At 36.7% G+C, this 12,398-nt stretch overlaps 2 protein-coding genes across 2 annotated transcripts in view; both read left to right on the forward strand.

Annotated features, from left to right (window-relative positions):
- Positions 1 to 848: 848 nt before the first annotated feature.
- LOC309665280 (uncharacterized protein) lies at positions 849 to 3,884 on the forward strand. Its single transcript, XM_082478915.1, has 3 exons — positions 849 to 1,388; positions 1,764 to 1,894; positions 3,211 to 3,884. The coding sequence occupies exons 1-3, from the start codon at positions 1,254 to 1,256 to the stop codon at positions 3,461 to 3,463; spliced, it is 519 nt and encodes a 172-aa protein (XP_082335041.1). The 5' UTR covers positions 849 to 1,253; the 3' UTR covers positions 3,464 to 3,884.
- Positions 3,885 to 6,339: 2,455 nt separating this feature from the next.
- LOC309665279 (serine/threonine-protein kinase MRCK alpha-like) overlaps positions 6,340 to 12,398 on the forward strand; it is a 28,457-nt gene continuing 22,398 nt past the window's right edge. Inside the window, exons 1-2 of the mRNA XM_082478914.1 lie at positions 6,340 to 6,558; positions 9,322 to 9,398. Of these exons, the coding sequence (XP_082335040.1) occupies positions 6,462 to 6,558; positions 9,322 to 9,398 (174 nt within the window). The 5' untranslated portion in view covers positions 6,340 to 6,461. The remainder of the gene's footprint in view (positions 6,559 to 9,321; positions 9,399 to 12,398) is intronic.

Raw genomic sequence — 12,398 nt, forward strand, 5'->3', positions numbered from 1 at the left:
AAGAAATATTTTTTTCTCCTGAAAGCCCTTCATATCATGTATCACATGTAAGTATATGTGAGATGCAGCTTTATTTCAAAAATTTCCACTATAATCACACTTAATACAAAAACATCATAATTGAGCCTAACAAAGTTTCTGGAGATCAGATTCGAAGAAATGTATTTTTCAAGTTCAGTGATATGAGAATCTGTGATATTACCTCTTACTGTAAGGATACAAGATGCTCTAAGTTTTCCTTAACAATAAAAATATTCAAAATTGTGTAATTTGTTTCTATAGGGCACATCTTTTCTAAGGTGCTCAAAGAATTTGCTTATTTACTGGTAGGCGTTGATTTTGATCCAGCAGAGTCATTATTCTATGACGACTGCTGCTTCACGAAGATTGAATGGCCAGTGGAGACAGTGAGAGTAGGGCTCTTGTGTTCTCCCTGCATTTGGCTCAGAACTCTGAGAGTTCCACTCCAGATCTAACGCTGATATCATATGGGATTTTAGATCCAGATTATAATTTACTGACAGTATATTAGACTTAATCATAAGTTACAATTATAGTTGTTGCCACTGTTCTTGTATCCTGTTTCCCTCTCTCTTGAATTCAGCTTTTGTTTTGCAATAGAGAACATCCTGGAAGAACTCTTTCAGAAAAGTCTGTGTGTTATAAACTTTCTACCTCTTTGTATGTCTACAATTTTCTTTCGTTCTCTTTTATACCTGAGTTTTTATTTGCCAGCACAGAACTTGCTAGGGAGTGATGGGACTAACCATCTCATTAACTGAGCAATCCTTCTGGGAACGGAGGTTTAAGGCTGTTATAGTAATAAGTGGTGTAGACTGTATGTAATGCTTACCAGTAAGCTATTTTACAGATGGGTGTAGTGTAGATTTTCAATGCTTACATTAATATTTACATTAATCTCTAATTAAGAATAAACAGTTCGGAATAGTGACATTTCTTAATTAAGTCCATAAAACTGTCTTTGCCTTGAATTAATGATTTCCCCAACTACGTGGTCTGAACCTAGGAATTCGTCTACTCCTGTTCAATGTTTCTTAAATCCAGCCAGCCACTTCACATTTTCTAAGAGCATTGTGAAAATCCAGGGCTATATATTTTGGTAGCATCTCTAGATTTTTACTCTTTTCTGTTGGTCGTAAATTACTTGTTATGACTCCTTAAACAGTCTTATGCTAAGATTTGCTGTCATGTATCTTTCTCATATCCTCATTTAGGTTGATTAATTTTTTTCCATGTTTGCATTTTATATCTGTTTTTTCTTTCTATATTGCAGCATCAAGGATGAAAAGGATGCCCAGGACTTGATCTTAGAAAAAACCAAAGAAGTGGAGTCTTTACGAAATTCCAGCTTGGTTAAAGGAGCAAGAGTGAGTGTCAGTCACAGCCCAGGAAGACTCATAGAATGGAAAAAAGGAAAGCTAAAAATGATGATACTAAAGTTGCTGACTAATGTCAATTTGTCTAGATCTCAACCTGAAAAATGCCTTTTCATAAGAGATGAGCCCTGCTTTTTTGGGAGGGGAGGCAGCTATCGTAGTTATAAGCAGAAAAATGAGACTGTTCATATGAATCTTTAATAATATCCCCAAATTTAATGAAAATAATACAATTTAACAATCAGTTTTTCTATTCACTATTCAAGAAAACTAATGGTCCCCAGCACCTCCTAAGTTTTTCTAGAAGTGATTTAAAATTTTGTAAATATAAGATGGAAATCAAAACCTTCTTATCTGATTTTGTAGAAAATGCCAGGGGCAATGGAGCGATTTGATAAACTGGATATGTCAGCTATGCTTAAGTTGGAGCCGGCTTTCGACAGAGAGCGAATTTCCAGAAAGATCCTCCCAGAGGCTGCTCCAAGCACTCTAAACTGGTGAGACCGACTGACACCATTTTTAAAACGACTTATTTATAATCTGGTTGCAAAGTACTTAAAGCATAGTTATGTGTTTAGTTTCTTCCTATGACATAAAGTTTAGTGTTTTTTTTTAAAGAATAGTTTTTTTCTGTGAAGTGAAAAGTAATGAAAATTTGAAAGCAATTAGTTACTTTTAACATATGTACTTTCAACAGGCTTTAATTGATTCTGGCATCTCTACAAAATGGTATCAATAATACTGAAAACTGAATCATCTGTGAATGAAGTTTCTGTTGTTTTCTCCTTATTTGCAAAATTTCCTTGATTCACAGGCACCCAAAATCCTCTAGTAAGAAACACCTCGTATATGTAGGAAAAAAATTTTTGAATGAAAATAGAATGAGGTAAACTCAAAATGTGGCCTATTTCCCATAGACCTTTAACTTCTAAAGGGTCTACTGAGGTTGGTTTTCTCATATTTTTAATTATAGCTTGTAACTTGTATATTGCAACATGTATATTTTTTAAAGGGCTCCTCTCTCCATTCTGTTTGCTGGTTAGTGAAGCAGTTTGTTTCATTCTTACCACAAAAATAGAGCAAATTAAACTCCAACACTGTGGATGATAATCATACAAATAGACAATAAACATAGCTAATGAATACATCAGTGTAGGTGAGGTGGTGTAATATTGGAGAGTAAAAGGAAGAAAAGAAAGAAAATTCAAACCAGTGTGAAAAACTATATATGACATCCGTTTCTTACATAAACGTGCTCCAAAAGAGTCATTTTAGTGAGATGAGAAGAAACATAAGCCTCTGAGGGCCACTTTCATGCCTAAAGCCTTATTCACTTAACTGTAATCGTTAACATGTGGATCAACTTCAGTGCAAGAAGTTGAATTATTTAAAGCCAAAAGCTTTATATGCTGCAAATGACCCAGTTATAAGACCAGTATACTTTATTAAACATGAAAAGGAAAAGACATTTCTCATTGTGTGAATGATACAGTGTAAAGAGCTATCAAATAACATCTGTGTAATCGTCCACAATAAACATGTTATTTCATCTTATGCTTAGGGCATCTCAGTTCTCATATCTGCTCAAAAGTAGGCATGTAAATCAGATTGAAAGTTAATATATATACACATTTATTTGCTCCATTATTTGGGTTCCTTATGAAACAAACCTTGATGCAGTTGTCAAATCTTTCAGTGGAACTACTTTTTTTCAGCATCATGATATATTTCGTAAAAACATGTTTGTCATTGGTAAAATTTTTCAATTCATACCAGACACTTCCCAGTTTTGGAATGCTCCCATGTGTTGCAGCATGAGGCAAACCACTCTGGCGATGGGGAAGTCGGCTGTTGTTCAAATTGGACAGAGTCGAGGCAACACGGGTCCGTGTGTTCAGAGCTGTAAGAGGCAGAGTGGGATACGGCAAAGCGCAGCTGCGGAGACGTCATGGGAGACTCCCTCAGACTTGCATCACGATGCCCCTCATCCTCCTCCGCTCTTCATCCACCGCGAGCCCGCTTTAAGCCATTTTCAACTATCTCTTAACCTTTTTGTTCTCCACTAAGATTTCCTGACATTTGCCCATGACTCTGGAAGCTAAGAATGTGTCACCCTTTTCAATACATGGATTTCTTAAATTTTTTTCATTATGAGGGTATTAATAATATGAGAATTTAATTTAAAAAAACAACTGTGGATGTTACCTTTAACTGAAGGGGTATTTTATTGTCTTAACAGAAGCCACTTCTTATGCAAATGAGTTAGTGGAGCTTCTACCTGTGTGAGTTCCCCTTTCCTTTCATGCCACAGTTTTTTGGCTCACACTGGATTGGATTAGAGTCCCATGACTCTGGGCCTGTGCCAGCTGATGAATATTCTGGAGGGGAGGGAGTAGGCTCATAAGGAATTCAGGATAGGCAAACTCTGGAAGTAAATATTTGTCCAATAAATAGTTGTGAGTGGACTTTTTTCTGGACAATAGAAAAACCAATGTCAATATATAGAAATAAATACATATCACGTTGATATACTCAAATCAAATGTATTTCTATATATGAAGAAGAAATATTAAATAATTACCTTTTTAAACACACACCATTTACAATAGCATAAGAAATCAAGTATTTAGAAACAAATCTAACAATAGCTAAAAGGCCTCTAGGAAGAAATATTATAAAATTTAAAGAGGGACACTTGAAAAGGCCTAAGTTACATAGAGAGTTATACTATAATCCGAGATTGAAAGACTCAATATTATAAAGATATTAATTCTCCCTTAACTGATAATGTATCAATTCAATCAAGATTCCATCAGGATTCCAGTTATAGGACTAGTATACTTTATTTAAACATTTCTCAGTGTGTGAATGATACAGTGTAAAAAGCTATCAAAGAACATCTGTGTAATCTTTCAGAATAAATATGTTATTTCATCTTATGCATAGGGCATCTCAGTTCACACATTTGCTCAAAAGTAGGCATGTGAATCAGATTGAAACTAATATATACATTAAATATATATACACATATATATATTTGCTCCATTATTTTGGTTCCTTATGAAACAAGGAATGTTATTTGGAATGTTGTAAGACGTTCAGCTTGACTGAAGACTAACTGTATTAGCCCCACATTCCAGTTATGTGGGATCCAATTATAGGTCAGTCTCTTGCACTTAGCACTTAATGATGTCTTCCCTTCTTTCTGCCTCTTTTAGTAAAATGAAAGCCAGAGAGAAGTACCAATCTGACCTGTGGTTAGAAATTGAACACCTGAATAAGGGTGAGGAACTCAGATCTAAAAGGGTATGGGGCTAACTGTTGCCTAAATCAGGACCTATTGCGCTACACTTCCATGGGCCCAGCTGGCTACAAGGGAGCCAGTTTACTATGAAGGTGGGAGATTAGCTCTTGTAAGCCAGTTTAGAGCCCAAGGTTAGTGTGTGTGTGTGTGTGTGTGTGTGTGTTTCTACTCTCATTTGGTAAAATATTCGAAGAGCCATTTTGTTGGGTTTTATTTTATACAATTTAGAGATTTTTCTATCACAAAGAAAGCAAAATATTATGCTTAACTGGAACTACCTTTTTTTCAGCATGACGAAATATTTCATAAAACATGTTTGTCATTGGTAAAATTTTTCAATTCATACCAATCACTTCCCAGTTTTGGAATGCTCCCATGTGTTGCAGCATGAGGCAAACCACTCTGGCGATGGGGAAGTCGGCTGTTGTTCAAATTGGACAGAGCCGAGGCAACACGGGTCCGCGTGTTCAGAGCCGTAAGAGGCAGAGTGGGATGCGGCAAAGCACAGCTGCGGAGACGTCATGGGACACTCCCTCAGACTTGCATCTCGATGCCCCTGATCCTCCTCCGCTCTTCATCCTCCGCGAGCCCGCTTTAAGCCATTTTCAACTATCTCTTAACCTTTTTGTTCTCCACTAAGATTTCCTGACATTTGCCCATGACTCTGGAAGCTAAGAATGTGTCACCCTTTTCAGTACATGGATTTCTTAAATTTTTCTCATTATGAGGGTATTAATAATATGAGAATTTAATTAAAAAAAAAAAACTGTGGATGTTACTTTTAACTGAAGGGGTATTTTATTGTCTTAACAGAAGCCACTTCTTAGGCAAATGAGTTAGTGGAGCTTCTACCTGTGTGAGTTCCCCTTTCCTTTCATGCCACAGTTTTTTGGCTCACATTGGATTGGATTAGAGTCCCATGACTCTGGGCCTGTGCCAGCTGATGAATATTCTGGAGGGGAGGGAGTAGGCTCATAAGGAATTCAGGATAGGCAAACTCTGGAAGTAAATGTTTGTCCAATAAATAGTTGTGAGTGGACTTTTTTCTGGACAATAGAAAAACCAATGTCAATATATAGAAATAAATATATATCACGTTGATATACTCAAATCAAATGTATTTCTATATATGAAGAAGAAATATTAAATAATTACCTTTTTAAACACACACCATTTACAATAGCATAAGAAATCAAGTATTTAGAAACAAATCTAACAATAGCTAAAAGGCCTCTAGGAAGAAATATTATAAAATTTAAAGAGGGACACTTGAAAAGGCCTAAGTTAAATAGAGAGTTATACTATAATCTGAGATTGAAAGACTCAATATTATAAAGATATTAATTCTCCCTTAACTGATAATGTATCAATTCAATCAAGATTCCATCAGGATTCCAGTTATAGGACTAGTATACTTTATTTAAACATTTCTCAGTGTGTGAATGATACAGTGTAAAAAGCTATCAAAGAACATCTGTGTAATCTTTCAGAATAAATATGTTATTTCATCTTATGCATAGGGCATCTCAGTTCACACATTTGCTCAAAAGTAGGCATGTGAATCAGATTGAAACTAATATATACATTAAATATATATACACATATATATATTTGCTCCATTATTTTGGTTCCTTATGAAACAAGGAATGTTATTTGGAATGTTGTAAGACGTTCAGCTTGACTGAAGACTAACTGTATTAGCCCCACATTCCAGTTATGTGGGATCCAATTATAGGTCAGTCTCTTGCACTTAGCACTTAATGATGTCTTCCCTTCTTTCTGCCTCTTTTAGTAAAATGAAAGCCAGAGAGAAGTACCAATCTGACCTGTGGTTAGAAATTGAACACCTGAATAAGGGTGAGGAACTCAGATCTAAAAGGGTATGGGGCTAACTAACTGTTGCCTAAATCAGGACCTATTGCGCTACACTTCCATGGGCCCAGCTGGCTACAAGGGAGCCAGTTTACTATGAAGGTGGGAGATTAGCTCTTGTAAGCCAGCTTAGAGCCCAAGGTTAGTGTGTGTGTGTGTGTGTGTGTGTGTGTGTGTGTGTGTGTGTGTTTCTACTCTCATTTGGTAAAATATTCGAAGAGCCATTTTGTTGGGTTTTATTTTATACAATTTAGAGATTTTTCTATCACAAAGAAAGCAAAATATTATGCTTAACTGGAACTACCTTTTTTTCAGCATGACGAAATATTTCATAAAACATGTTTGTCATTGGTAAAATTTTTCAATTCATACCAATCACTTCCCAGTTTTGGAATGCTCCCATGTGTTGCAGCATGAGGCAAACCACTCTGGCGATGGGGAAGTCGGCTGTTGTTCAAATTGGACAGAGCCGAGGCAACACGGGTCCGCGTGTTCAGAGCCGTAAGAGGCAGAGTGGGATACAGCAAAGCGCAGCTGCGGAGACGTCATGGGACACTCCCTCAGACTTGCATCTCGATGCCCCTGATCCTCCTCCGCTCTTCATCCTCCGCGAGCCCGCTTTAAGCCATTTTCAACTATCTCTTAACCTTTTTGTTCTCCACTAAGATTTCCTGACATTTGCCCATGACTCTGGAAGCTAAGAATGTGTCACCCTTTTCAATACATGGGTTTCTTAATTTTTTCTCATTATGAGGGTATTAATAATATGAGAATTTAATTAAAAAAAAAAACTGTGGATGTTACTTTTAACTGAAGGGGTATTTTATTGTCTTAACAGAAGCCACTTCTTAGGCAAATGAGTTAGTGGAGCTTCTACCTGTGTGAGTTCCCCTTTCCTTTCATGCCACAGTTTTTTGGCTCACATTGGATTGGATTAGAGTCCCATGACTCTGGGCCTGTGCCAGCTGATGAATATTCTGGAGGGGAGGGAGTAGGCTCATAAGGAATTCAGGATAGGCAAACTCTGGAAGTAAATAAAACTGTCCTATAAATATTTGTGAGTGGACTTTTTTATGGGAAATAGAAGAAACAATTAAAGAGAACTTGAGTACCCTTGCAAAGATGAGAACCAAGAGAGGTTCTAATTCAAGAGAGGTGTAGGAAGCACTGAATGTAGGATAAGTGATGTAGCGTGCTCAGGTGGTGGTGCTTCCGGGGCTGAGGCTGAGGCTCCAGCAGAGAAGTCAAGGCCAGAGTATCGCTCACTACACAGCACCAGCGGATGGGGTACTTTGGATAACAAAACACTGATAGGTGGGAGTAATGATAGGTTTGACAATTTTTAGAAGGAACCTAAAAGAGAAAGACTACATATCTATCTATCTATATCTATCTATCTATATATATATAATCACAATACTTTATCAAGTTAACATTTTTATCCTGGAATTTTATTTTTACCATTAGTTTTTCTCTAAATGCTGCAGAGCAATACAATCTTTGTGCGGTATTATGTGGCATTTCTGAACACCTTTCCTTATTTGACTATTAAGCAATTGTGTTTAGTAATTTATAGCTGGAAAATTCATACTCCCGGCAATGTCAGTTGCTAAAGGTGTGCTTGTTAGAGAAAGTCTGAATTCGTGCTTTTTCTTCTCTCATATTTAAGTAAAATTATAATCTTACAATAAGAATTCATTTTGAATATATTTAAAGTTAGTAAAATTGCTAAGTGATAATGCATGGAATTTCTTTAAAGTTCCTTTAAGGAAAAAAACCTTGTAGTTGGATATTTTATTCTGTCTAAATAAATAAAGCCTTGACAATATGATAAAAGTTTTAAGTATAATTAACATTTGTTTTATGTCTGCCTGTGTTCTTCTTATAGAAACTTAGCCAAAGAAATGCATACATTTGACCCTCCATATCTGCGGGTTTCGCATCTGTGGATTCAACCAACTCAGATCAAAAACATTAAATTAAAAAATTCCAGAAAGTTCCAAAAAGGAAAACTTGAATTTGCCATGCACCAGCAACTATTTACATAGAATTTACGTTGAATTTGCCACCTGCCAGCAACTATTTACATAACATTTACATTGTATTAGGTACTATGAGTAATCTAGAGATGATTTAAAGTATACAGGAGGATGTGGGTAGGTTATATGTAAATACTACATCATTTTATATAAAGAACTTGAGCATCAGAGGATTTTGGTATCTGCAGCGGGTACTGTAATGAATCTCCTCTGGATACTGAGGGGTAATTGTACTAGGTACCTAAGAGGAATCATTTGAAATTGATTCCTGAAGTGGGGAGAAACTAGCATAGGAAAAGCAGCCATCATTGGCATGACCATATTGCTGAAATCCCCTTGGGGCTTCTAAAATTGTTTCAAGTTCTATATAAACCTAATACTATTAGGGAAAAGAAAGCTGTGATTTGACACGCAGGAGTTAATTCATGAAAACTTATATAATTTATTTATATACTTCCATTATAAGTTTACCATAAATTTGCTAAAAATTATTGTTTCGTTTGAGATGCAGAATGCTTAGATATATTAAATGTACTTAACATACACAAATAAATATAAACATACTTTGACTTAAGTATATATAGATGATAAATCAGATTACCTCTGAAAATATGGTTTGAGAACAATTTTAAAGAGATAAAGGTCCAAAAAGGCATGAACGTTAGTTTCAATTTTCTGAGTTTAATAAATGTTTGCTGTTGTGTTCCAGGTTTAGTGCTACCAGACCCAAGTTCATCTTCCTTGGCACGTTTTAATACAACTACCTATGCCGTGGCTCAGTGTGAAGTAAGTACTAAACTTCTTGAGTATGTTCTACAGCCACTTCAGAAGTCACTGATGTGCTCAGAGTAGCACTTTCTTCTTGCAATAAAACTGTTTTTAATATTATTCCCTGAGAGAGGCCTGAAGTCTTGATATAAGCACATAGGAAAGAAACAGTTTTCATGGAAAGTAAGGCTGCAAGTTTATGTAAGTTACAAGGTCATCTGTATTAGAATTAAAATAACAAATAAAATATTTTACACTGTGAACTATGACACACATACAGAAAAGTGTAAAAAACACCTCTATAGACCGCACTCAGGTGAAGACAGGAAACACGACTGATGCCCCAGAAGTGTGCCCTTCTAGTTGGTAGCAAGCCCTCCGTCTCTGCTGTGGGCAACTGCTACTCTGCTGCTCATGGTAAGGACGTCCTTGTTTTTGTTATGTTTTTACACTCGATGTATGCATCCCTACACAAGAGGATTTAATTTTAGAATGTATGTAAGTGGAATCATACTGTATATGTCCTTTTGTGTCACAGCATGGGTGAGTTTCATCCACGTGCAGCAATAATATGTTCAACTGTATTTCAATATATATGATGGTCCATTATATGAATATATTGTAGTTTATTTACCCATTCTATTATTGAGGAACCCTTGGATATATGTCTGGCTCCAGTCAGAAAAATAGGAACTATAACAGTTATTTTAATGGAGACATTTTATTTTATCTATTTATTTTGAAAAGCTTTATTTAGGTGCAGTTGATATACAACTGATGTACCTATTTAACGTATATAGTTTGATGACTTTGTACATACACATACACCCATGAAACCATCACCACAAAGTAATAGATATATCAATTACCTCCAAAAATTTCCTTGTGCTTCTTCTTTGTTGTTGTAAGAACACTGTTTTTGTTTGTTTGTTTTTTATGCTTCTTTGTTGTGTGGCATGCGGGGTCTTAGTTCCCCAACCAGGGATTGAACCCTGGGCCCCAGCAGTGGAAGCTCGGAGTCCTAACCACTTGACTGCCAGGGAATTCCTGTAAGAACACTTAACATAAACCCTTTTAACAAGTTCTTAAGTGCATTTAACCGTATGGTTAACTATCGGCACAACGTTGTACAGCAGATCTCTAGAATTTATTCATCTTGCGTAACTGAAACTTTGCACTCACTGACAGACATTTCCCCATTTTCCTCTCCCCGCAGTCACTGACATTCACCATTCCACTCTCTGCTTCTATGAGTCTGACTATTTTAGATTCTTCTTATAAGTGGAATCATGCAGTATTTGTCCTTCTGTGACTGGCTTATTTCACTTAGCATAATGTCCTCTGGGTTCATTCCTTCATTTTAAAACAGAGAATTGGTTAAACAGACATTGGAGGACTAAAAGTGCAAAAAGCAAACGGTGAGGTGACACAGAGGCAGGAGAAGCTACCATCTCTGGAGCTTGAAAAACAAAAGGAAGGGGTTGTGGTTTAAGAACCTAGAAGCTTAGAAGATGGGGCTGGTTCACAGAGTGTAGAAGGAGACTGCAGACCAGGACCCACTGCTGCTGGAAGGAAGGGCTCTGCAGGCAATTACAGAATCGTTGTGCACTAGGCAAAAGGAAACACCAGACTTTTCAGAGATGGTAAACACTGGCTCTTTGTCAATGCTAATTTCTGGGACACAAAGCACCACCAATGTCCACAAGTCAGCCTGGAGCTACATCATATAGGAGGTAAATGACATTTTGGGCTGGGACTGTGTCTCAGTGGACTCAAAGGGACCGTGAATCTAACCTGTGGTTACTGAATATATAATTTGAATAAATATACTAAAAAACTGGTATGATTCATGCATGATCTCTGCAGTCTGGGGAGTGAGGGAGGCCTATTACAGTAAGAAGAGCCAGATGGAAGCCCTGAGGCCTTCTCTTTGGGGTAGTCTGGTAGGCAGAATTTGAATTGACCTTTAGAATTAGTTTTTGCCACCTGCTGTACATACCCTGTAAAATCCCCTCCCCTTGAGTGTGGGGAGGATCAGTGAAAATGATAGAATATCATTCTTATCATTAGGTTACTCATCAGTTGACTTTGAGTTAATGAAAAGGGAGACTATGCTAGGTGGACCAGACATAATAAGGTGAACTCTTTACAAGAAGGTTGAGTGTCAGAGAGATGCTATTATGCTGACCTTGAAGATGCAGCCCCCGTGAGTTTTATAGCTGCAAGGAAATGAGTTCTGCTAACAGCCACATGAACTGGAAAGAGGACCCCAAACCTCAAATGGGATACCAGCCTTTCTGATACTTTGATTTCAGCCTTGTGAGACTCTGAGCAGATTACCCAGCCATGCCAAGCCCAGATTCTTGACATGCATGACTGTGAGATAATAAATGGGTATTGTTTCAAGGTGCCACGTTTGTGGTAAATGGTTACTCAGCAATAGAAAACTAATGTAAATAGTAAAGCAAAAGCAATACCAATGTCCTGGGGGCAGTTGAAGAGGGTAGTGCAAAGATTTGAAAAATGCAGGGCTGGTTGTCTTTTTCAATCTCTTTTAATCACCTACTTGCCCTGTGCAAAAGCACATAGATATTGGAGAATGCAGTAGTTTATTGAAGCTTAATCAAATGGTGCCTGTAGTTTCAGCTCTTATTCTGCATCTCTTATATTTATGGGAGAAAAATTTTAAGAAGCTCTTGTACCTGGTTCATAGTTACCAATCTTACAAATGCTTTTGTTCCTTTTATACCAATTTGTAGGTTCGGTTTTGTGCACAAAATGATTTGGTTGCTTTTTTGGCTGATGATAATTGTAAAATAATAGTGATTTTCAATGTACTATAAGAAAATAACTGTAAACCTATCTATCAAAAATGAGGATGAATTTTTTATTTACAGATAAATGAAAATTAAGAGAAGAGGATCTGTCAGCAACAAAATCTCATTAAAGGAAATTCTAAAGAGTGTAGTTTAGGCAGTAGGAAACTGATCCCAAATGGTAGGTCTAAGATAGGAAAGG

This window comes from Balaenoptera physalus, assembly GCF_965194825.1.
Source record: "Balaenoptera physalus genome assembly, contig: SUPER_7_unloc_3, whole genome shotgun sequence".
Classification (NCBI taxonomy): domain Eukaryota; kingdom Metazoa; phylum Chordata; class Mammalia; order Artiodactyla; family Balaenopteridae; genus Balaenoptera; species Balaenoptera physalus.